Raw genomic sequence first — 25,728 nt, 5'->3', positions numbered from 1 at the left:
TTTATTATTAATGTGCGTCTCTTGTGGAATTTTCCACAATCTTCAAGTACATTGTATTAATTTTTTAAATATTACCTATGCTTAAAGGCATGGAACAAAAGTATAAACGTAACAAACCTTCGATCAAATTTTGAATTTTTTTGGCTTGATTTTTGTTCAAAAACATGTTGGAGAACTTACAATAACTAATTTTTTGATATTTTTTTTTGATTATTTTTCACGTAATAATAATGGTGTATACAGTAAGCTAAATCAAATGTTTTTTGTTTATTTTGTGGCGTTGGCGTGTTTACAAAATCTTGTAAATTATCTAACAATCTGCGTCCAAAACGTATTAATGACTAAAATAAAACGCATTAGACATAGAGGAAAATTTATTAACAATACTTAGATCAACAAAATATTATAAAACAGCCTTAAATCAGTTGGGTTGTTCGACTTTGGGTTGCGACTCCGCCACGGGTGTGACCGTAGCCTTCGCCGGTCCAGTCTGTGTAATGGGCACCACTCTTTCACCTGCGGGTTGCTGGAGCGACTTTTTGGGGGCCGACACCGTCAAAATCCCGTCAGAAGACAACGATGAGACAACATCATTGATATCATGGTCTTGCGGCAACAAATACCTCCGCACGAAATGCCTCGAGATAAACCCATGTTCGTCCTGCTTTTCCTCGTGCTTTCCCTCAACGATAATACTGTTTCCGCTGGTTTTGACTGTGATTTCATTGGGAGCGAATTGTTGTACGTCTAGTATGACCTGGAACTTGTCTTTGTCTTGTTGGATGGTCGATCCAGAGTCCTGTCTCTGGATGGCAGTGGAGCGCCAGGGCCGGACGTAGTTTCTGAAGAGGGAGCTTCTGGGCATGGAACTGAAGGTGTTGAGGAGGTCATCGCGACGGAGGCCTAGACCGAACTGTTGGTCCAGAAGACGAGAAGGGCGCGAAAAGTGGAAGTCGTCATCGTCCCACCAGTCGCGGAAAAGAAGAGGCACCACAGACATCTATCAAAAGTACGTTAAAACAGTTAAAAAATCGTCCAATTCGGGCAGAAATCGAATTAACTTTACCTTTACGTTCTATTTCTTCACTCTACACTTTCTGGATCTAAACTGAACATTCCTTGAACTTGCCCGAATATTTATAGCCAATCACGCGTTCATTCTAGAATGCATGAGAAAATTCCGAAACTCAAAATCTGGATTAACATAGTCCAGAGAGAGACGGAATGAGTTTTGGCTTTCCGAAATGACCGAAAGACTATTCCACAATGGATTAAAATAGATCTGTGAGTAAACACTACGGTAAGTTTTGGATTTTTTTACTGTTTTTCATTATACGGGAGGTATAAATAGCAATGTGATGCATCTTGGCGGCTGTGGCCTAATTTAGACATTTCAAAGATTAGGGAAATCAAATGATAGAATTAGTGTCTTTCTGGAATCTAACATGCAGCGTATTTTTTATTTCAATGGAGACAATATTTTTAGCAACTGCAGAATTATTTTTGGCAACAACAGCAAACAATTTGCGTGGTTTCTCAGCAAAAAAATTACACTCTACGGTAGAAATTTGGTAGACACTTTTTTGCCCAGTTTAGAACAACAGTAAAGTGGACAATAAGACAATTGCCCAATTAGATTTTTTTTCTAAAACTTGTTATGCATAAAAATCAACACTAAATTCAAATGGTTCAACTGAATATGCACCTCATTTTACTCGTGAAAAATGACAAATCAAATTTTCTGTTAGATAATTGTTCGCACAAAACTGCGCAACTTTGCCCTAATTTATCCGAATTTGTAACTCTTGTAATAACTGAGATCACCATGGAGGAGCTCGAAAAACGGACACTTGTACAGTACAGAATTTCAATTAAGGTCGTCCTAGACCGATATACTTTCCGGATGAAACTTATTTTTTATCACAAATATGTTCCAGACTATAATTAATAAGGGGTCTAAAAGAGTCGAATATTTGGCATTGATTTACAGGGTATTTTTTTCTATTCAGGCTGTAGGAGAGAAAAAATTTTAAAAATGTGGTCACTGTTATATTTAAGTCAGAATATTATATTTAAAAACAAGTTTTGTAATTTGTAAAAAAACTTTATAAAACGAGTATTTTATGCAATTTTTTGCGCCCCTTTTTTTGTTATTTTAATATTGTTTTTGTCGTCCAGGGAATTTTGTGTCAGTTGGTATTTCACGCATTATCGATGAAAGTCTTGAAAACTAAATATCCCTAAATATAAACATCTCTAGTAATAAACGACTCCTACTGTAAACTTTGATAAATGTATTATAAACGCAAAGTTTAAAAATTAATTATAAAAACTGAAAAAAATTTAGTCATTTTTGAAAATTATTTCCCATCTACAATAAGTGTTAAACGGAAAATACAGAATGATTCTTATTGTTGATGAAAATCTATTTTCAAAAAGACTAGAATTTTACATATTAATTTTTTTTCAGTTTTCAGATTTTTTCTGAATTAAATAAAACAATAACCCCTTTTAAAAAGACTTTCTCCCCTATAGCTCGAGTAGAAGAATGTATCCTGTAAATCACTTTCAAAAATTTTACTTAAAATGGCTATAAAACAGTGCGGAAAATACTCTTTTAAGCCCCCGTAATCACAGTTTGGAACAATTTTAGGGAACCCATTCGTGATACATTCTTTTGGATGTTTATATTTAATAACAAATAGGTTTTATTCGGTAAGCAGTTGGGTCCAGGACAACCCTAATTCGGATTTTAGACTAATAATTAATATATCCTATTTATTTACGTTATTAAGGCGTCCCCCGAGAATTGTTAAACATCAAACTGTCAAATCAAGAAAATGTGTGTTTTTACACTTTTTTTACTTTTGTCCATATCTCAAAATCGACAACAATTTTCAACCGGAAACCATTGTGGCGCCTCCAGCTGGCAAACAAATTTTGAAAGCAGTAATTTCAAAAAAAATTCGTTCTCAAAGAAATTTTTCTAAAGACTGTTTTTTCCTACTATTGTATCGGGTTCAATTTTTACATGCATATTTACAATGTTGTTGTGCATAAATGGTGTATTTTTTTCCAATCTGTGCAGTGTCTTGCGTTTGGCACCCAAGTCTCAGATCAACAGACCAAAAAACGAATTCAATACTAAATAAAAAATGTGTAGTTTTGTGGGGAATTAATTTCTAATCATTTTGCTTTTTGTTTGGAACTGCTCCGTAGTCTATTTTTTAAGATATGTATGTATGAAAACATCATTTTGGCATTTTGGGTGTAAAACACTGCGGAAAATGGCTAATATTCGACTCTTTTAATCACAGTTTGGAAATATTTCTTTCAGGGAACCCATTCGTGATACGTTCTTTTGGATATATATGTTTGATAAAAAATAAGTTTCATAGCTAATATTTCATATTTATTTACGTTATTAAATAAAATTTGTTTCACCAACCGTTGTTTAGATATCACGTTATCTATTATAAATTGATCCACACAGCGGAGATTGTTTTTTATTAGTGAATAAATTTTCTGAACTTTTTTCAGTGAGCTTTTTGACGCTTGGGCTTTTACTTCGTAGGTTTATTTCTGTGTTTTTTTCTTCGTGATTTTTTTTTTCGGTATGGATTTTTTCTTGAGCGTATTTTTTGTGTGGGCTTATTTCATGGATTATAAAATTTATATCTATTAGGTTCAACAGGATATGCACTCTACTTTATTGGTGAAAGACCGGATGTATTATGTGTTGCATAATGCGCACGTTGGCAGTGACAATGTAACCAGACATTTGACATGGTTACTTTTCGTTTATTACTAAATTCAAAACAAAAACGATTTTTGTGCTTTGTAAATATTTTTTCCGTTCGTGTTTTTCATACAGTTAATTTGTTTTTATGGTGCGAAACCGGCGGCACAATAATGTATGGAGATGAACTAATAACCCTTTTTGCGAAACTTAATGTAAGAATCGGTGATTTGGAGCCCCGTGTCATAAAAGCCTGGTTCGATACAGATTGTAAAGATTTGCTAGAATGGATTTGTGCCTCAATCACCGAAGATTGCTACATCTCGCCTCAAGAAGAACACGAGTAAGTTTAATAAACCACTAAAGAATAGCAAAATCAACAATGTTGTAGATACTCTCGGCTTGAGAACGTTTTAACTGGTGATAAGTTGGAAAAAATAGTTAAAGCAATCGAGTTAGAATATCCCGACTTGTTTCAAGTTGAGACAAATGAGGTAGATATAGAAATTGCCAATGACATAATTGAGGTGTTGGAGGAACAGTTGGAAGGGTGTGAAAACCAGTTAAACATCAATCAGTAGGTTTTAACAAAAATGCTTTTACTTGTCTCATCAGTCATCACACATTTTAGGCGATTAAAATCCAATTTGGCCGCGGAATATTCCGAAGTATCTTCTCAGTTAATCAAGTCGCAGCTTGAACTGGAGGAGACGCAAGAAAAATGCATGAAGTTGAGTCAGGAACTCGACCGAGTTAACAAGGAAACACACACTCAAGTGGTAAAGTATGCTTCGGCCTTGGATGACTTCGAATCTGTAAGTAACATATAGTACAGCTGAAAGTTGTAATACCCAAGTTGTGATAACAGGCACAACATCCGAAATTTATTAACAACGGCGATATAACAGAATTTGAGGAGAAGTTTGATCATGTTGTTGATATTTTACGCACTTTTATGATAAGCAATAACTATTCCTTAAGGCTCGGAGATGATATGCTTTCAGAAATTAAAAACCGGTATAAGTTTTTAAGATTGCCATAGTCATTCATTTAACGTGATATTTTAGCATTTTTTATTCCACCTTAAGCCGTCTGAAGCTAGAAATGGAAGTGGAAGCACAACATTCAGTTTTAAAATTCTACGAAACTCTTAATCTCTACTCATTAAATTCGTTGGCATTTGATTGGTAACTTTTTCTTGAATATCTTCCTTGATCAATTACCCAACTAGTCTCATTAGTAGTGTGGTCAAACCCAAAAAATCCTCTTCAGGTCCAATCTGAAAAACTTGGCAGATTTAACCTTTTTTTGATCTGAGTAACAATATAGTAACAATATAATGATATTTCTCGAAAAGAATGAGGCTTGGTGGTTTTCAGTTTGTTTTTACCTAAAATTTGGTAAAGAACTGCATTTGGAAAACACGAAGGAAAGAGTTTTCATTGAAATTTCGCAAAAACCGTTTTTGGATACTTTTTTTAGTTTATTTTCAACGAAATGTCGATCAAAAGCAAGTTAATCGAGTGAAATAGTCAGATTACTATTTATTAATTTCGATTTATTTTTCGTTTTTAGACGTATTTTGATTTGATATCGCAAAATAACTGTAAGTTTCTGGTTCGAAAAAGAACTAAATGGAGTAAAATAAGCTGAATAAAATCGAATTCCATCTAATTTTGTGATGCTTCACACTGTTTGTATATGCTAAAAAGGCCTAAATATGTTAAAAATAACACTATTGCTTTATTTTGGACATTACGTGTCAAAGCAAGTTAAATTCAGTGAAACTTGCAGATTTGAGATTAAAATCAATGTATTAAAGTTACTTATAAATTACGAATTTTAAATAAATGATATGTGGTAACGTTATTTTACCATGCGATTTTCTAAAATTTTGATCTAGTTACAGTTACGTTAACCCGATGTCCATTACGGAAATAAGATTTCAACATGTTTTTCGTTGAACATTTTGGACATATTAAGAGATAAAGCGATGCTAAAGTTATTTACGCAATACATTTCATTGCTGAAGTAACTAGTTTAATTTTTTTTAAAATCGCATGGTATAATCGTGATCGCAATAGAATTTAATCAATAATGAAAATGAATTATTTTTGGAACGGTTTCCCAGGAAATAGTTAGTACCCACTTTGGCACATCTACAAATTTTGATTTTTTGATATATTTATGTTTTTTTAATTCAAAAAATTGCTTTAGTGTGAAACGTAAAAACATTTAAATATGATCAAAAGTGAAGAAGTTTAAGTTTAAGTAAAATACTACTAAAAACTAGTTTCAAAATATTTTTTTCAAGATTTTTTCGTAATTTACACATGCTTCTCAACAACGTACTATTGCGGACAAAAGTCTTCATACAACACTTTTTTTAAATAAAATAATGCTTTATTGTCATTGTGATTGACATCAATCAGTAATTGACAAAATAAAAATGCTTTTGGTTTTGTACTTTAATAAAGTAAATGCAGTAGTTCTTGCCTAAAGTGGTATGTCGAACAGTTTGCTCGTAATCACGGCCTCAAACATTAATAAAAGACTTTATTATGTTGTTTTTGAATTAACTAGTGTTTTTAAAAATCATTAAATTATAAATACATAAATTATAAATGTTTGGTAATACATTTTCATAGTTTTAATTGAAAATCCAAAATTTTTTCATGCCCTACTATAAATATTCACAAATAGACATATGAAATCAGACAACAATAAACTTCGAAAATGTCATAGCCAACTATGATTCCTATTTAAAAAAAATACAACTTTATGTTATTACAGCTAAACGAATGATTAGAAAAAATCGCTGATAACATTATTAAATTCTCCATAAAAAAGTGCCTTATAATGTCTGTGTTTCAAATGTGTTTATTTTATAATAAGGAAGATATGAATTTTTTAAGATTTCGTTTAAATGTCAACTTTTGTTTGTAAGTCGAAAACAAAAGACAATCGCGGAATGCGGTTTTGACCAAAAGTATTTTCTCAAAAAACGGAACCGAGAATGTGTCACTCGATTTTCTGTAAACCTCTTAGTTTCGGAGATCCCCTATTCGGACATCCAAAATGCAGCACCCTGCACAAACATTATTTCAGAAGCCAGTGCAAGTAATTTGAGATCTCATAATCCTTAGGCCACAAAAGCCCGTATTTGTTAAGAAATACATAGCAAAACATCTTGGACATTTTCAGAATACATTCGTACGAATAAACTAATGGCGGTCCAAATTATTAATTTCATTTCATGGCCTCCGCGCAAATGCTGTCAACTGCCACAAAATTCACTAAACGAAATAAGTTTTTTTGATGCAAAAAGTGCGAAGTAGAAAGAAACAAAGAATACTGTGTGACAACTCGTTTATATAAGGCATGTTGTCGCACTTACTCTATTAAATTCGTGCGTGTGACAAAATACGTCTTATAAAACTTGTATCATAATATACTATTACACATTATGTCATCATCATGACATTTATGTACGAAGACTTTTGTCTGCCATTGAGTTGGTGCGTCAGTTTTTGGGCATGCTTAAAGGCCTGAAAAGGCTAGAAATAACACCACCTTTGACCAAATTTTGTTGATTTTTCAGTTTTTTTAACTTATTTTTACTGTACTATTTTACTGTAAAAAAAAACAATATAACTAAGTTTTTGGATTTCTGTCAGATTACCATTTACTCGTAATGTTATGCGACGAGCTGGATCCTTGATCAAGGAAGGTGCAGTTTAATGTATTATTTTTTTAAATAAGTAAGCATCTTCTAGTAACTTTACTCAAATGGAAATCGAAGAGAATAAAGACTGTCAGAACCAAATGATGGTAAATGTGGAGAAGTTGTTAATGAAATATGCTGAACAATGCGTTAATGAACCGAGTTTAAGGTTTTATAAAAACGAGCTAAACTTTTATGTGTAAGTACGTTAACTGTAACCCTCTTGGCACATTTTCCCCCAGTTCTAGATTAGAAAACTTGAATGTAGTTGAGGAAAGACTGAAAAAAATTTTGGTTAATTTTAATTTAATGCACAATATGTTTTTACAAGAAAAGATGGACATACAGTATTCGAGTAGTTTCCTAAAAGATATGCACAAATATATCCAGGAGAACTTGAAGCAGTGTTATGTTCGAAAGGTGGGCCGTTTTTGTTGTATTACCTCTTTGGCGAGTTGATGAATTTTAGCAAAAAATGTTGAAGAAAATCGATGAATATGAAAAGTTTTCGATTAAACCGGTGGAAGAGAAACTTAAATTGGTACGTGATTTTCAAATTGTTCTCTCCAAGGATGTAAACACTCTACAAAAAACTTTACAAGAAAGCACGAAGTTGAAAATTGAAACAACGCGCTTGAAAAACAAACACTTTAATTTTGCTCAGTGCTTTAAGAGTTGCCTCCAATCGTAAGTTTAGAAATTACTTTTCAAAATAAATATAAAAATGTTTTAGAAGGCACAACGTTGAAATTCTACGAAACTTCCTAATTTGCGGACCTACTTTCCAGATTGTTACCATACCACATGGTTTACAAATGTTACTTTTCCAAGTTGACCAAACTTTAGCCAAATTACAAACTTCAACGAAAATGGTGGTAGCAGCAGCACGGAAACCAAAAGTAAAAAAAAATAAAAATTTTGGCAATGTCTGACTGACGCTTTTAGGAACTCGTCGCAAAAGATAAATGGTTGCGTTATCGAAACCAGTTGTGGATGCTTTTCATGACTGATCCGGAGAAGATGAAACGTTTTCTGTGTCAATTTGCCGAAAATGAAAACTGTGAAATTACCAAGCTTTCCCAAACTTCGAAGTTTGGGTTAACTTTTTTGGAATAATTGTTACATTAAACTTATTTAATAATAAATATCTTGTTCATTATAACCACTTTTATTTACCTACCTGAGAAACATTGGAACAATATGGTATTTGAGTTATTCGTTTCACGCAAAATTAATCAGGAAGAGCTTCCTTCATACAGTTGATGCCTTGTGTTATTCTGCATCAATGTCTTGAATTTTTGTAGAAATTATATTAGTATTTCACATTTATAGTTTTTTATTAAAAAATTCTTAATGCAAAAAATATAAATTCTAGGTCAAAACGGTTTGGAAAAGCGCATTTCCCAGAATACATAATACAGCCTGTTAGGGAATGGTTTAACAAAAATTTGAAGATAGATAGAGAATGGAAAAACGAATCGATTAAGTAAAACTTTTGTATATCGAAATGCAAAAAATCGTTCTGAAATTACAGTCCCAAATTTTGAGATCCGCTGAACTAGAATTATAAAAATTAGCGTGTACTTTAAAATTATTGACAAAACGGCAAAGGTAAATTAACTTCTTGGTTCACTTCGTAATTCTTTTATTTCAATTCGTGTTTTGTTACTAAGTTTTACAAAAAAAACACAAATAATTTGATGCCAGAAGTGGGGTTCGAATCTCCCATAAAAATGAACATGCTAGCCACATTGATTGTGAAAATTGAAAAATTCTCAAAACGTCTATGAGACACTAGATTTCCATTTTGTTTAACACAGTGGTTCTCAACAGGTCAGTAAATACATTTTTTTAAGTATGCACTGGCAAATTCACATACAAAGTCTTACTAATACTAACCCATTCCCTAACAGCCTGTATATTAGTTATATTCCATAGGTACAAGTTTCTTACTTGTATAACAAACTACTATTTTATGAGGTATGTATATAGATAGATTTTTTATTGCGGTTCGAATGGCGTTGGATTTATTTTTCACAAACTCCAAGTTTTCAATTACTACAGGGAGTTTTAGATGTAGTAGCCGAAAGTTGAGGGCGATCATTTACATACTTACTATGTCCCTACTGGACTTCAACTCTACTCGACTCGCGCTCTACCAAGTCACACCTGCGCACTACCAAGTACCAAACAAACTTCTAAATCCTACTACATAGAGCCTTTTATTCTGCTTATTTCAAATGTTTATCTTTATGTCATTCCGAGCAGAATAAAAAAGCAAACATTTTTCCTTATTACAATCCTAACGTAAATCTTAAGACATTCGGAGTTATTTGCAAAAAGCTTGTTTTTGTAGATAATTTTTATTCATTCGGTTCATTACAGTGAGATTACGTTAATCAAAAATTTACTCATTGGGTTATGGCAGCACAAAAAATAATAGGTGCTCTAATTTCGCCGTAATCGACGTTTAAAAGTTTACTGCCACCGTAACCGGTGTTTAAATCTGTTGACACACATGTGTATATTTGTTTGCATAAAGATTTTACGTTTTTTATCGATTGAATTTACTATGTTTTTTGTCTAGATTAAACTAACCCGTACAAAATTTGTAAATTTTGGTTGAAAAACTAAAATAAATTAATAAAAAAAATTGTCATGTGAAAAAAGCGTGCAACAATTTATTTTTCAGGTTGCGCATGTCTGTCGCGCGTTCAATCGTCGACATATTTTGCTCTCTATTTTATTCCAACTTGTCTCATTCGTCCAAAGAGAATGACAAAGATGTAAAATCACGAAAGTCGATTAAATTGATACGATGCTCAATTACAATCAGTTTATATTTAGACTGGTTATGAATAGTGGGTGCTGGCTGAGGAATTCCTTTCCTTATGACCTTTAGCACTTTCTCAAACATGGAAGAGCAACAGGTGATTTTGACACTCGCTGATACGTCGCCCTCTACTGGTACGCTTTTAAATTTTTAGCTTATTTAACTTTTGATTTAAAGATATTCTTGAAACATTACTAAAAAGAACTAAATTTTTTTGTTTCTGCTGTAGCTGCAATTATAGAAAAAATTAATTACTACGGGAGACTAATGTTTTTGAGTGATTTGTTCTTGAGTTTATCTTCTCAATAAGGAACGTTTGTACATATCTTAAAATGTTATTATTTACATTCAACGATAAGAAGGTCGTGACTTGTTTACCCAACTAAAATATAGGATCTTTTGTGTACAATGTGTCATTAATTCTTCCAAAACTAAGACTAACATGTCTACTAAAATGGGTCTAGATAAACACCAAAATGTAGCAAAAACTGCGTATTCAATGTCGGTACAAATGTAAATTTGTTTTGGCTTCGCGTATGTTTAAAGAAAAATTGTTACCACGGTGAGATGGCAACTTAACACTCCTCATAAAAAAAAGACATGCGAGAGAAAGAATGTATCCGGGGTCTGTGGAAGGTCGCGGACCTGTGATAACCCAATTTCAAATAATATCTCGTGTTTCATTTATCATTTTTTCCTTTACCTTATTGACCCTTTTCCAGATAAGTTTTGAGCAGGATTAGATTCGTCATCTTGATGACCAAAAATGTCTTGAAACTCGACTCGGAATTTTACACGAAAAAAATTAAAACAATTCCTTACTTTAATCAATCCTTTTTCATCGTCTGTCTTATCAGTTATCATTATCACGGTGTAGAAGTGAGAAATAAATGCACGTGTGTTTTGTAAGCATTACAGCTAATGACAGTTTTTACTTTATTTCTACATATTATTTGTGGTGTGCAGATTGCGCCACGTGTAATTTTCTATTTATGATGTTTATTTGCTAATTAAACCATTAATTAATCATAATATTTATATTATTTGAAAATACACATGTATTTACCCAAAACTAAAAAATAAAGAAATTGATATCAGAGTCTTGAAATATCATGTTGTCGAGACATTTAAAATTTATTTACTTGAGATAACTTGCAATCGGAAATTAAGAAACATCTCATTTTCGAATTTCCGGATTTTGTTTTACGAAATTTTGCATCAGTATGCAACAACAAAATTGGAAATCATCGCCGGGATAGTTGGCTTTTCTTCGAGTACATAGTATTTTTTTTATTTATTGAAAGCTTGAATTGTGCGAATCCTGCTGTATAACCAACTATCTTATAAATGTTACAACAACTAGCTGCACACAAAATTGATAAAATATGATACATAATTATGTTACATAATTTTTAATAAAATTTCATTCATTGAGATGGTGTTCAAATGGCACGTGTCTAAATTTTGCGGATAAGACTGCTCAAAATAACATGTTGTTTCAATTACATAAGTTCGTAATATATTATTAAAACATGAAAACTTCAAAAATAGCTATCTCAACAATTCTTTTATGTAGTTATCTCGATGATAAGCAGGATTCTCCTACATAAACAGTCTCCCACCAAAAATATTACTTCCAAGTGATTTTCAATGATATTTCTTAGTCACTATTGTGCCGTCGAAAGACATGTTCGGTTCCATTTAGTTGGTGTTTGGTTTCGAGTTAAATAGTGTTATATCATTATTGGTCAATATGCCTTCATCGTATTGTTCCACGAGTCCGGGAGAAATTTCGATTTCAGATGGAGAAGTTGATGGCACTGACTATTTACTTAGCAGCACTATAAAACTAGATGAGAATTTTTTCCAAATTTTAGGTGAGTCTTTTCCCACCTGCTTTTGATCAAACATTCAGCATCAGAAATTGCGGAGATTTGAATTTGATACACATTAATTTTTCCATAAACTAATACTAATAATACTCGTAGTATAGTTTTACTACTACACGTGTATTGAGTTGAGTGTTTTATCTCGCAAAAACAATACCAAAAATAAAATTAGTAATCTAAACCATTTTTGCTTTATTTATCATAGAGGGGTTTATTGTTGTTCTGAAAACCACTTATTCTAGTTATCACGAGTTTATACATTTTCTCATTGTCTATTATATACTAAATTATGTAAAAATTAGATCTATTCATTATTATTGCACTGCAGTTTCAAAAATGATGCCACTTTTTGTAACAATAATTTTTATAAATCTTTGAGATGTATCTAAGAAAATATGCATACGAAAACGTATGTAAAACATATTAATTTGTTTTGAACAAATTACTAATTTTTTTATAATTAGTAACCAGCATGATGCACAGCGCGTGATTATAAGAGGTCATTTTATCATTTGTAACGTGCTTCGAGATTCTTTTAATGTTACTGTGATGAAATGTAAAAGAAATATGATTTTTCTCTTTACATATTTCCAAAGCCCTATGTCTATATTTTCTAAAAAAAAGCCAAAAGTACAATGCGATTAGTGATTACTGATTAATTGATTATAGATATTGTAGTAGGCAACCAACTATACAACAACAAATGACACAACTACAACCTTGCCCATTTTGTATTAATTTATATTTAAATACAGCATATTTTTTGTAAGCTCTATAATTATTTAATTAGTGATTTTTCGGATTGTGATTTTTAGTTTATTTTTCTGATTCTTCATTCTCTTCGACATTACAAATATTCCAAATATGTTTTTTACCATGCGATTTTCTAAAATTTTGATCTAGTTACCCATGACAGATATTTTGTGATGCTTCAGACAGTTTGTATCGAAATTAAAAAAAAATAGTTTTTAACTAAAAATATGCTAAAAAGGGCTAAAAATGTTAAAAATAACACTGTTGCTTTGCTTTTTTTATTTTGAACATTACGTGTCAAAGCAAGTTAAATTCAGTAAAACTGGCAGATTTGAGATTAAAATCAATGAATTAAAGTTACTGATAAATTACGAATTTTAAATAAATGATATGTGGTAGCGTTGTTTTACCATGCGATTTTCAAAAATTTTGATCTAGTGATCCATGACAGTTACGTTAACCCGATGCCCATTACGGAAATAAGATTCCAACATAATTTTTATGTCCTGTGGTGAACATTTTGGACATAAAGCGATACTGAAGTTATTTACGCAATTCGTTTCACTGCTGAAAAAACAGTCATGGATAACTAGATCAAAATTTTAAAAAATCGCAACTCAAATAAAATTGTCTATTATGTCAAATTTGGTGTTGTTATCTAATACTAGAAATAGAAAACGAAAATGTTCCATTATCACTTTTTGAGACTTTGCAACCACATATCTTATCGAGTAATTTTTACCTGAAACATTTCAATATTTACAAAATATATAAAACATAAAGTTTCTTAATTCTTTTAATTTTCTTTAAAGTTTTTTGTTTTCACATTGCTTATTCTTTTAAGTACTTAATTTTATGTTGCTATACTGAATTATTATCTTTTTTCATATTAATGTGCATCAAGTAGGTTGTGGAAATCTAGATACATCTTTAAATTAATGGCTGACTCATATAAAAAAACACCTTTTTTTAAAGTTGCCACCCCATATTAATTACGTTGATAATTTTAATAAATTTTTGCTACCTCTGAACTGGGGCACACTTAACTTGAGAAAATCATTTTAAAGAAAAAAGGCTGAGGTTAGGATCATTTGTATTAGTCGGCACGCTTGCCAACCCTTACAACACCTTATTTCGATGCACAAAACATGAATATGTGTGTCAAAGCTGTGAAAACGCTGTCACATTTTGCCGAATTATTATTTTTTTAATAAGATTGATAAAATTGTAAAATAGTTATTAATGATTAGATCTGTCATTGAAAGTATAAATACCATTAGCTATTATTTTTTGGAGTGTATGAATAATTAATAATATCTAATTTTGAGAGGAAATGCGACGCTGGCGTTTTTATAGTTTTGAAACAGCTAATTCTTATTTTTATTGACATATTATTATATTTAACTTTTCTTAAGAACTTCCCGTTTTTCTATATAGAGGGACTGTTTGCTTAAAGTATATCTTTATTATATTTATCTCAAAAACTAATAATCGCACAGAATTCAGCGATGCCTAAATGTTTTTTTGTGAAAAGAACCATAAAAAATGACGCTAGCCACGAAAAGTAATTAATGAAGTAAAAATTAATTAAGTACATTAATGTTTTTTTGCTCAAAACATCGTGGTTTTAGAATAATATCGGAAATTCTAAAATTTCTTTTGATTAATGTTTTTATATTTTTAATTTGGGTAGTAATTAATATTCTTCATAAAGTAATTTTAATTATAAGGAAGGGTAGAAAAATTCTAAAAAGATCACATGTATAGAAAAAAATACAAAGTATTTAATAAGCAAACGCTGTTTTCTGTGCGACTACTTGTCATTTCAATTCAATAAAAATGCCAACAAGGCAATTTACCAAATTATTTTTTTAATAACGTTGATAACAATGTAAAAAATATAGTTGTTTATTACTAGATTTGTTATTGACGCTATAAATAATTTGTAACAACTAACTTTAAGAAGAAATGCAGTGTTGCTATTTTTGGAATGGATATTATAAGTTTTTAAGATATTTTAGTAGACTCACCTTGTATATCACAAAAAGTAATAATAATTAGTTAATTACACATAATCATAATCTTATAATTTGAGTTTGATAGTTTTGCATAAATTTCAAAGGGTGATAGCAGAGCTAAGTAGAAGTCAAAATAACTCAATTTGCCTTATCTGAATGTTTATGGTTTCTGAGATATACAGGATTTTAGTCAGTAAATTTAAGTTTACGGGGCAGTCTTAAACTTTACCAAGGAAAACTGTAAAAAAATATTATTTTTAAGGTTAGTTCTTCAAAACCTGTTACATTAAAAAAATGTTATAATTTGCAAAAACAGCCACCGAAACAAGTGCCTTCACATTGAAAAAAATATAAAAAATGTAGATATTTTGCATAAATTTTTTTGTCGAATATACCAACAAATTTCATTCTCTCAAATGTCACCGATCTACAGCCATGTAAGCTTGAGAATACAAAATAGGTAAACAGATTTCCGGCCCCTTCCACAACGTACATGCGCATTGGATTAATTTCTTGAGTTGGTCAACAATTTTAAATTTTAATTGGATTGTATGTGTACATACTACAAATTTATGTTTACTTATGTATTTTTTCAATTTAATCGATTTTCTTTGATTTGTAAATATTATAATTGTCAAATAAAACAATATGGAAGTAATATAAAAAGTAATACACTTTTTCGAAATCTCGACATTTCGAACTTTTTCTGTGTCAACAGGTAAACTTTGACGTATAGAGATTCCATTGTAATAAATAGGTATTAATTAATTAAATGATCATTTTTAAAGAGTAAAATTTTTCAAAATTCCTTTTTGTTGTCGAGTTATGCAAAATTTTAAATAATTAGCTTGGAACCCAACTTTAATAATTAAAAAAAAAACATTGGTTTGAAAACAATATTACTGCATTAGAAGTCATTTTTGAAGCTTAATTTTTAGGCAAAAAATCGTCATGTCATTAAGAAAATTTGCGTAATTCGAAATCTGAAAGGAATCTCAAAAAAATTTACTCTTTTAACAATTTTAACGGACTGTTAATCTATGTTATGCCCCTAATTCTTATTGATGAACAAAAATCATTTGTAAGTTACCACGCTTTGATTTGATTTAAATAATTTTGAAGCGCTCGGAGAAAAGCTGTCCGTCATTGGCGGATAAGTTTTTGACGTCAGAGCTTATAAAATGATAAATGAATAAAACCTGCGACTCGTCCTCGCCGCTTACGTATCCTCAAGTGAAATAAATTGAAACTTGTGGTCTGCTGTTTGCATGAAGTTAAACGAGCGCTCGCTTCGTTCGTAATAAACCGCGACGATCATATTATGCAGCAGGTTATCGTCGTGAATGTGTGGTGCGGCGGCGGTGACTTGGCAGAATACTTTAGAAATCGACGTGAAACGCACGCCTCTCTTCCACATCATATTTAAATTGTTTTTATCACGATGTCGCTGTGATCTAGTGACCTAACGCGAGTGGAAAATCCTTTATTTAGACTTTATCGGGCTATTTTCAACCGCTAAGTTTATTTAGTGAACGTGGACGGACACTCATCACTTCAGTGGCTAACTCAAATATCGAGCTGATATGGGATTATATGAAGGTAGTATTTTAAAGCCAACTTCTCGCTATCTGATAGTTTTTATCTAGCTTTATTTGCTTTTGTGCGCCTCTGTATTCTATTACCTGGTGAAACTAGCTCGCTGTGAGTGTGTAAGTAGAGAATTATTCTAATTGCACTTAACAACATAATTGTTGCGACTATCAAGGACAAGGCCGATTAGAAATTTTAACTTCTCGACTAATGAAATAAAAAAACAATTCTCAAAGACCGATTTTCAACTACAAGACGAAAAAAATACAAGCGCGCTATTACATTATTATTACCTACCTGACTAGTTCTTGCGTCTTTCAAAGAAACGTCACTCACCATTGGAGAGGGATTCCGTAGATTCGGTTATTATGCAACAATTGGTCAAAGTCCAAATAGTATTTCTGGAATTAAAGTTCTATTTAAATCTTCGTACGTACTCTTATTGACGCCAAATGTTTCAATATTCAATAATTTTACTCGCCCCTGCCTATATTTATGTATATCACTTGACAAGTTTAAATTTAAATAACACAACAGTGTTCATCTATGCGAATGTATTTGCACTATTACAAAAGTTCAAATATCTCTATTTAACATCAGTGATACAATCAGTGTGTTTGTTATGTAATTTCAATTTCTTATGGTTTGACAGACACGTGTTGCCCTATCAAAGCAAAAATGTTGGATAATCAAAATTTTAACTGACAACAAAATAATTAGACAATTTCGCTAGATTAGGTATTTATTTATTATCAAATTTCACGATATTAATTACATTACAGAAAATATGAAAGAACAGTTAGGAGTAAAAATGAGGTTTCCCTTGATATAATTTTCTATGAATTGATCGTGATACATCGTTTTTACTGAAGCCTTGATACTGCGGTTTCATTGTTACAAATTTGAGGATTTCAGAAAAGAAATACCAGTGATGTGGTTTGTCTTGCAAACATATCATGTTATCTTGTTTATACAAAGAAAGATGGTCATGACCCTATATTTACAACCAAAATATATAACGTTATTGGCCAGCGGAGTATTTTGTAATCGCCACAGTTGATAATTTTTGAATATGGTTTGAACCACTTTTCGGAATGTGTCTTTTTTCGAACAATAAGTTGTGGAACAGAGACAAGTGAATTTGTTTGCGACGCAGGTTTTGCTTATCAAAATCATTGTTCGCTGATAAGTGTGGAAATATACCGTAGGCTTGTTCAACATTTTATGAATATTTAATTCAGCCATTGTTGGAAAAACAGTCTTCTCATTTAAATTTTGCTGGCCATTAGCGCCACCAGTTTGCAACTTATCAATGATGTGTCATATTATGCGTCGAACTTATTTATCATTTCCTGGAATTTTCAGAGAATTAAATGATGATTCTTAACGTCCAAAGTCTTTCTTTCCTTATCAGTGTTCCAATCAAGGTTATTAACAATGATCCATCGAAAATTTCCATTATTTCGACGATAACTTTATCAAGATCTAATCCCGAGTGGCTTAATTTCCCATTTTCATGACAGTTTACGCGCCGGAAAAACTGTTACTGATTAGTAAATAGAACTTTTCGTCATTATTTAACATTTGTAGCGCGACGTCATCATTGTGTGATTAGAACTGTGACGTAAAGTCGTGTTCAAAATCGCATTGACCAACCTTTGGAGTGTCCAAAAGTCCAAGCCGAGACCTACCGCAAGGGAACTCCCAATTGAGCTCAGACTATGAACTGCTGACCAACTCATTTTTTAAATATACCCGCAGTCTAGGGACAATCGCTCTGACTGATGGATAACCCAATAATAGGTCATAAATAAGCGATTAACGCGACAACGCCCCTGGTTAATCGCAATAAACAATTAGGAAATATTAATAAAGAAATTCGTTAGCCATGTTCGACCAGTGGAATATTTTTATAATAGCGGAAATAAAGCAAATGTACGTGTAATCGCCGTAATATTCATTATAATGAATTCGGTAATTTCGGCAAGGTACACAATTAATTTTTAATTATATAATGTATTTATTCAAAAATAATTGTTCTTGAAGGTTATATAAATTAGCACGTTAGTGCTGACATGTCAGAACTAATGTTAGATTGTTGGTTTAGCAATAAATAATGTAAATCTATCAATATTAACTTGGGTCTGTCTGTAAATACGAAAACGGAAATCTACAAAATCAAAAAGAAATTATATGTCATTGCAAGCAAGCTAATGATGAGCAAATAATTACTATTACTGCAGACTAAACAAATACTATTCCAATCAAACGAGATATCTATAATTCTAGCGTCACATTTTAATTATTTCCAGCATATAGACTTACACAAACTGTCAGATAGTGCATAATAAAGCCGACACTTTTATTCAACAGGAAATTGTTCTAAGATTGCATTTGACAATGACAAAAAGCCACTCATCGAGGAACAGCTTAAAATCCGAATGGTTTTAACAATTTTGAAATGGTTTTATCAAACCAAGTATTAGTTGCTGCTTGCAGTCCAGTTAATTGTCTACATGCCACTATTCAAGTTAATTTATTTAATTGTTTTTATTGACATTCTGGTTTTTATTGGCGTCATATTTAGATATTCTAAAATTTTCCAGTACGCCGTGGTTATTAACTTTTTTTAAAGGCAATAACAAATAATTACCAATCGACATCTCACCTGACAATCAACTTTTTTCGATTTGTTACCGAATGATTTTTAATTTAGTTTTTGAACAAAAGTTTTCGAAATTACAAGTTTGGTTTTAGTAATTACCGAAATAGTACAACGTGAACATTAAAGCGAATGACATAAGCAAATGGAATTTGTAATTACCTATAATTTAAGAATCTATTAACAAAGCAAACCATAAAACAATACAAAATATATTGTTGTTTCTTTTACAAAAAATGCAATTAATTTCAGTAGCTAGTAGTTGAAAAGTGACCGAATTTGTTTCAGCAGACACTGAAATGACGATGGCAGCGAGTAACAACTCGCTAACGGCAACACTTAGCTCTGGATCAGCAGCAGGAGTCGCTCAAATGAGCCAACACTGTGCCATTTGCGGCGATAGAGCAACAGGAAAACACTATGGTGCCGCATCCTGCGACGGTTGCAAGGGGTTTTTCAGGAGATCCGTCAGGAAAAATCATTTATATACATGCAGGTAATTCACTCTTCGTAATAAAGGACAAAAAAATTAATAGTCATCATGTCTGTGCGAAAGCGACGAGTTTTTATTAATGACCTTGCGTCAATGTAACTAGGTAAATTTTTGCTGGGAAATAATTATAGCGTAATAGATCAATGTTACCTTGCGTTGGTAATAATAATTACGATGATAATTTCATGTATTTGATAACGAGTGTTTACGATGATGTTGTCGTTAATGATCAAATAAATAATTGCTTTTTTATTACATTTACTCAGTTATTGTAAAATGGACGTATTTTTTCTATTTACACTCAAACACACATTTGTGTAAATATTCGAGGGCCGAAAATAACCAGTCTTGTGTAAATGTTTTTCTCTTTAAAATTCATTAATTCAAGGTGGACTGAAATAAAATTACAAGGTCGCGTAAATTGTTGGTTTAGTTTTTGTCCATTTTTACGGGGGATTTCCAAAAGAAATTCCCATCTAGAACTGGGTTTTATTTTTTCTAGATTTAGCCGAAATTGTATAGTGGATAAGGACAAAAGGAACCAATGCAGGTACTGTCGCTTACGGAAATGCTTCAAAGCCGGTATGAAAAAAGAAGGTAACTAAACGAGCCCAACCGCCACATTTCTAACAAATAATTTCTAGCCGTACAAAACGAACGCGATAGGATAAGTTGTAGAAGACCGAGTTACGAAGAAAACAATCAAAATAACGGCTTGTCGGTTGGTTCTTTGCTAAATGCCGAAATGTTGTCGCGGCAAGTGGGAGCCGCGCTGGAAGTAAGTTATTCGTTAGATACAGTGTTGGTCAAATAATGACCGAATTATTGTAGCAAATGGGGCCAACTCCTGTTAACGATTACGACTTGTCCAACAAACAATTAGCCAGTATAAACGATGTTTGTGATTCGATGAAGCAACAGCTTCTGATCTTGGTCGAATGGGCCAAATACATTCCAGCGTTCACGGACTTGCAACTGGACGACCAGGTCGCTCTTTTGCGAGCGCATGCCGGAGAACATCTTCTCCTAGGACTTGCACGACGTTCCATGCACCTGAAGGACATCCTCCTTTTGGGAAACAACTGCATCATCACCAAACACAGTCCAGGTAAATTATTTCTCGTGCACGGGGAATTCATTTCAGAAATGACTAACATTTTTGAGGGTTTAGCGCATGTTCGTACATTTATTTATTCGGTTGCACGTTGCATTAACAGTTTGTTAAACCATTTGAATGTTACTTGGGGCATGGCATGTGTATTTAACGCAATGTCTTTGTTATTATTAAATGTACGAACATGGAGACTGAATTAAACGGACAATGTCCAATGCAGTGATGATGTTGACAGACTCCCGAGTCTCTCCGGATTTGGATATTTCCCGCGTCGGTAGTCGAATCATGGACGAACTGGTTAAACCAATGACAGAAGTTCAGGTGGATGACACTGAATTCGCTTGCCTCAAGGCCATAGTATTTTTTGATCCGAGTAAGTAGTAATAAATCAGATAAAATCGAGTGTTTTGCGCAATAATTTCAAAAATAACCCTGATAAAACATGATAAGTGGAGGAAAGAAAGTTATCTTTTTAATTGAAAGATCAATATCGATACAAATTTAAATTCAATTGAACTGTTACAGATGCCAAAGGATTGAGCGAACCGGCACGCATCAAGGCCCTACGTTACCAAATACAAATCAACTTAGAAGATTACATTAGCGATAGACAATACGACAGCAGGGGCAGATTTGGGGAACTTCTTTTAACACTTCCCGCTCTTCAGTCAATCACATGGCAAATGATTGAACAAATTCAATTCGCCAAATTATTCGGCGTCGCACACATCGACAGCTTGTTGCAAGAAATGCTGCTAGGAGGTAAATAATGAACTTGATAGCACTATTTTTGGAAAAAAATTAAATGCTAAGTATTAATCGTAAGCAATAGGTAAAATAATAAACGTTTGCTAAAAATAGTAAATGCTAGGTAAAAATTGTAAACACGATGCGAAAACAGTAAGTACCGCTAAAGATTACTGTTTATCAAAAATAAAAAAACACGCAGCTTAACACCCGACACACCAAACTTTTATTTGAAACACGTTTCACCCACAATGTGGTTGGTTATCCTCATATGAGAATATAACACAGTTAATGCTCGGATGCGTTTCAACCATAATAAATTGGTCATTCTCGGGTGAAAATATAAACTTCAGTAGAGGATGACCATATACTTTTAAACCAAGTTTGGTGTGTCGGGTGTTAAACTGTGTTATTATTTGTCGTTCCCACGCCAAGGAAATCCAACAATAAGTATTATTTATGTTAAAAAAGGGATTAATGAAAAATTTGTTTAATAAGGGGGGAAAAGTGCACTTTTTTCATTCCGCTACTAAATTTTAGGCATAAATTTTAATCGGATCTTCACGTCAAAAATTGCCTGTAGTCATATCTAACATTTCAAATATTTAAGGTCGGTTTTTAGAAAGATTTGTTAAAATTTAATTTGTTGTTAAAAGTTAACAACATGAATGGACCAATCACATTTGTCCTTAAACTGTCCTTAGCTTAGCAAGTGGGTATCTAAGTTTAGAGTTTTTTTTACCTATTTACAATCTCTGGTAAAATTTTGCTCAAAATCGAGCGAAATCAAGAGAAACAGGTTAAAATTACATTGATTTTTAATTTGTTTTTTTTTTTCACTAAAAACTAAGCATTAGTTTAAAACGTCTTTAAAAACTTAAAAAAAGACACCATTTATGACCAAATATTGGTAAACAAAGATTAGTCAGACAATCCAAAAAAACATAGGAAATGCCTTTACTTCACGATCGAACTAAATCGAATGAACCAGCTTAAAATAACATTCATTTTTATTTATTTATTTCTCATAATTAACACAACTTTCGACCTATTTTTCCTAGATTATTGGATTTTTTAAAATCTTGCAATGTAATACTGTTTTTTGCCGAAAACCTGCAATTTTATAAATAAATTTTAAATTAAAAGTTTGAATTTTCAAAATTTACGAATAAACAAAAAAAATAGTCAAACTATGATTATAATAATAATCTATTAAAAGGTCCTTAAGTCCTATTTAAAAAAATCTGAAACCCTAAACTTATTTTGTGAACTTCTTCAGTTTTCATTATTTTTTAATTTTTATGTATGACACTAAATAATCGTTTCCTAACACAATGATTATAATTATAAAATATTAAAGAATCAAAATTTCAACACTGGGTACTTTTTCCGAGGAAACCGTTATAAAAATAATTAATTTTTATTGTTGATCAAATTCTATTGCGATCATGATTACTGGACAACGTTGCCACATATCATTTATTTAAAATTTGTTATTTATCAGTAACTTTAATGCATATTTTTTTTTCTATTTTTACCTTTATATGTAAGCATTTCTGTCACACACACCATGAGTTGGTGCGCCGGTTTTTGTCACCCGGTACGATTTTGTTATTGGGCACTTACTAAACAAATTTTAATAAAGTTCTGTGCTTGCTTTACTTATCATTTTAATATTTACTGTGCAAAAATTAATTAAATACATTCATCATTGAATTCATTACTGATCGCTTTATTATTACCCTTTAGATTATTTTACCTTGCATTTACAATATCTTACTTAGCAAATAACACTTATTTACTAGCAGTTTATTATTATCCATTATTTTTTGTATCAAGGTGGAAAAAAGCAATTAACCTGTTTAGTAATCAATTGCATCATTAAATTTCAAACAAACTCCATTAATCATATTAACGACAATGATTATTAAAACGTGTTTGCGATGAGCGGTAATTATAAAAAGTGTAACTAGGACGAGTCAGTCGCACACGTGGCAAAACCACATTTCGTTGGAATCTTGAATTCAACTAAGTAAAATATAGAATCGATTCTAGGTGCCAGTATTGACACGAATGCAGCTTCAATGATGAGTTCTGCAAATGCCAGCGTCAACAATTACCAAAGCACCAGCGATTCGGCCGATAGTCCGGTCACTTCGCCCACAACGACACAGTGCAACAGCCCCACAGATCACCTAATAAACGGGAACATTTCAAGCCCTCCAAGTACCGCAACGTCCAATGTTCTCATCATGCGTGACATCACGCCAATTGATGAAAATTCGTACATGGCATTTAAGCAAGAACCCATTCAAGAAGTGGAGCAACACACCTTTTAACCTATTTATTTTTCTAGAATGAGTTTTTCGTTTTCAAAAGTATTTCTACAGGGTAATTTTAATTGCATATTTAACGAGTTCTATTTATTAGTCATCATCACACGGTTGCAACGAGTGACGTGGCGTCTTCCGTAAATTGTTACAATTTATACTAAACATGCAGTGCCTTAAACTGATCGTACAAGTGCTTATAGAGAGGCTGTGAAATGAAAAACTACCTTATATTAATCGCACCATGGTTTCGTGGAATATTATTGCGTGTATTTTAACTTGCCAATTTTCATAGTCATGTTTTTAAATGATATTGATATTTGATAGGAAAGACCTGATTGCTCAATTTTTACACAGAACAAATTATGTATACATATACTATAATGTAAACAGATCTCTTGTTATTGGCAGTGGTGTTTAATTTTATCGTAGGTGTATGGAATTTAGCATTACAAAAGACACTCAAATTTTTTATGCAATAATAAGTAATTTGCCATTGAGTTAGTGACATTTTGTTATATCTAAATTAAATGCTTTAGAATAGATAAGGAAATATGTGTATTCTTCCCTTCTTAATTTAACATTTAAATTTGTGAGTGGAAGGTCTATGTATAGTTTATTGTATAATTTTTTAATTGGTTCGGTCGACATTGAGATTTTACTCAGTGTGCAAGTAAGGGTAATTTAACCTATTTGTTTTATTTTTTCTTTATTTAGTTTGCATTTTTCTACCATTTAAGGTGGCAAGGTCCTTTGTTTTTTGTTACCAGTTATGTTAGTTTCATTGTTATAGTCGGTGTTTGTATTGTTTCTTTGTTTTATTTAATCTATTCAATTTTATACAACTTGGCAGAACTTTTGATATTGAGATTAGTTTACCCAAACTTCTCTTCACATTGTTTATGCTATTTCAATGCAAAATTGCCGTTATTTATTTAGGTAAATTCATAAAGGCTGGAGGTGGCAATATTACGTTTCTTTCTATTATTAAATATATTTTATAAAATTATGCATACTTATTTATTTAAAATAAATCCTCATCCACTCTCTTCCTTTTTTTGTGATTGGTGACCATCGTGGCTGCTTCTAGAGGTATTTCAGACATTTTCAACCATGAAAACAACTTCATCTTGGCATCATGCCCACTTTCATACAAACTTTTTTCAAGAGCATCTAATTTTTGTATAACGTTGGGATCAGAAATAACGTTGTCTGACAAATCCATGATTTGTCTAAATCGCAAAGTGAACGTCTGAAACCAGATCACTTAAATAAATTTCTCTCATTTTACAACACCTTACATGTAACAACGTCTTTGCAATATCATCATTCTGACCAAACTGTTTCATGTACGATCCCAATTCATAAAAGTAAACACCAAACTTGTGTAAATCAACTGCACAAGGGTCAGCTTTGAGGATTTCAAGGTACGCATCCTTGTAAACTTTAGGCAAATCGGCGGTAACTATTGGCTGTCTCATCAAGGAAGCTTCTAGTACTAGCCATAGCGGCATCTCCAAAACCGTGCCAGATTGGAGGTCTGGGTCCTCCGTGGCCGGGTTTAACTTCCCTAACCAAAGTTTACAACATATGAACACACAACAGCGTGCTTGCTTACCTAATTTGGGCACGTTTTGAATAAACTTGCACGGGATTTTTTCCTGCGTCGCTAGAATGTCATCGACTGAGAAATAATCCGGGAAATAGGACGTCTGAAGCGGCATTATTCCATATTATTTGATTTTGAATTTAATTGCTATTTTGTTGACAGAAACTCGAACTGAATGATGGTTACAAAAGCGCAAGTGCCTGAATCATGCGGTCGTTTACACAAAA

At 32.1% G+C, this 25,728-nt stretch overlaps 4 protein-coding genes across 18 annotated transcripts; 2 read left to right on the top strand and 2 right to left on the bottom strand.

The window, feature by feature from the left end:
- Positions 1 to 361: 361 nt before the first annotated feature.
- On the bottom strand, positions 362 to 1,223 carry l(2)efl (lethal (2) essential for life). The gene is made up of 2 exons (XM_963667.5): positions 1,067 to 1,223; positions 362 to 1,000 (listed from the first exon to the last, which is right to left on the bottom strand). Exon 2 carries the CDS (start codon positions 998 to 1,000, stop codon positions 422 to 424), a length of 579 nt encoding a protein of 192 aa, XP_968760.1. The 5' UTR covers positions 1,067 to 1,223; the 3' UTR covers positions 362 to 421.
- Positions 1,224 to 3,775: 2,552 nt separating this feature from the next.
- Positions 3,776 to 8,625, top strand: LOC103313822 (uncharacterized). 2 transcript variants are annotated; one of them, XM_008198043.3, is made up of 10 exons: positions 3,776 to 4,082; positions 4,131 to 4,316; positions 4,371 to 4,554; positions 4,608 to 4,756; positions 4,807 to 4,926; positions 7,516 to 7,662; positions 7,706 to 7,883; positions 7,933 to 8,150; positions 8,200 to 8,362; positions 8,409 to 8,625. In XM_008198043.3, exons 1-10 carry the CDS (start codon positions 3,787 to 3,789, stop codon positions 8,577 to 8,579), a joined length of 1,812 nt encoding a protein of 603 aa, XP_008196265.3. In that variant the 5' UTR covers positions 3,776 to 3,786; the 3' UTR covers positions 8,580 to 8,625. The 2 variants fall into 2 exon arrangements, with proteins under 2 accessions (XP_008196265.3, XP_008196264.3); XM_008198042.3 differs by having other exon boundaries at positions 3,779 to 4,082; positions 8,197 to 8,362.
- Positions 4,318 to 25,712, bottom strand: Psf3 (Partner of Sld Five 3). 3 transcript variants are annotated; one of them, XR_001575166.2, is made up of 5 exons: positions 25,511 to 25,712; positions 25,194 to 25,462; positions 24,909 to 25,144; positions 16,844 to 16,947; positions 4,318 to 4,552 (listed from the first exon to the last, which is right to left on the bottom strand). XR_001575166.2 is itself a non-coding variant. In XM_963443.4 (3 exons), the coding sequence occupies exons 1-3, from the start codon at positions 25,614 to 25,616 to the stop codon at positions 24,917 to 24,919; spliced, it is 603 nt and encodes a 200-aa protein (XP_968536.1). In that variant the 5' UTR covers positions 25,617 to 25,712; the 3' UTR covers positions 24,854 to 24,916. The 3 variants fall into 3 exon arrangements, 1 of the variants encoding a protein (XP_968536.1); XR_010333482.1 differs by having other exon boundaries at positions 16,883 to 16,947; XM_963443.4 differs by lacking the exons at positions 4,318 to 4,552; positions 16,844 to 16,947 and having other exon boundaries at positions 24,854 to 25,144.
- On the top strand, positions 10,277 to 24,901 carry Hnf4 (Hepatocyte nuclear factor 4). 12 transcript variants are annotated; one of them, XM_008198045.3, is made up of 9 exons: positions 11,955 to 12,173; positions 19,497 to 19,704; positions 20,204 to 20,298; positions 20,346 to 20,479; positions 20,533 to 20,809; positions 21,036 to 21,188; positions 21,341 to 21,577; positions 23,606 to 23,940; positions 23,993 to 24,901. In XM_008198045.3, the coding sequence occupies exons 1-8, from the start codon at positions 12,050 to 12,052 to the stop codon at positions 23,899 to 23,901; spliced, it is 1,524 nt and encodes a 507-aa protein (XP_008196267.1). In that variant the 5' UTR covers positions 11,955 to 12,049; the 3' UTR covers positions 23,902 to 23,940; positions 23,993 to 24,901. The 12 variants fall into 12 exon arrangements, with proteins under 12 accessions (XP_008196272.1, XP_008196271.1, XP_064211756.1 ...); XM_008198053.3 differs by lacking the exon at positions 11,955 to 12,173 and adding exons at positions 16,171 to 16,555; positions 16,603 to 16,665 and having other exon boundaries at positions 19,500 to 19,704; positions 23,606 to 24,901; XM_008198050.3 differs by lacking the exon at positions 11,955 to 12,173 and adding an exon at positions 10,277 to 10,430 and having other exon boundaries at positions 19,500 to 19,704; positions 23,606 to 24,901.
- Positions 25,713 to 25,728: the final 16 nt, after the last annotated feature.

This window comes from Tribolium castaneum, chromosome 3 (genome assembly GCF_031307605.1).
Source record: "Tribolium castaneum strain GA2 chromosome 3, icTriCast1.1, whole genome shotgun sequence".
NCBI lineage: Eukaryota > Metazoa > Arthropoda > Insecta > Coleoptera > Tenebrionidae > Tribolium > Tribolium castaneum.
The sequence above is the reverse complement of the archived record's forward strand: the minus strand, read 5'-3'. Positions and strand labels throughout refer to the sequence as shown.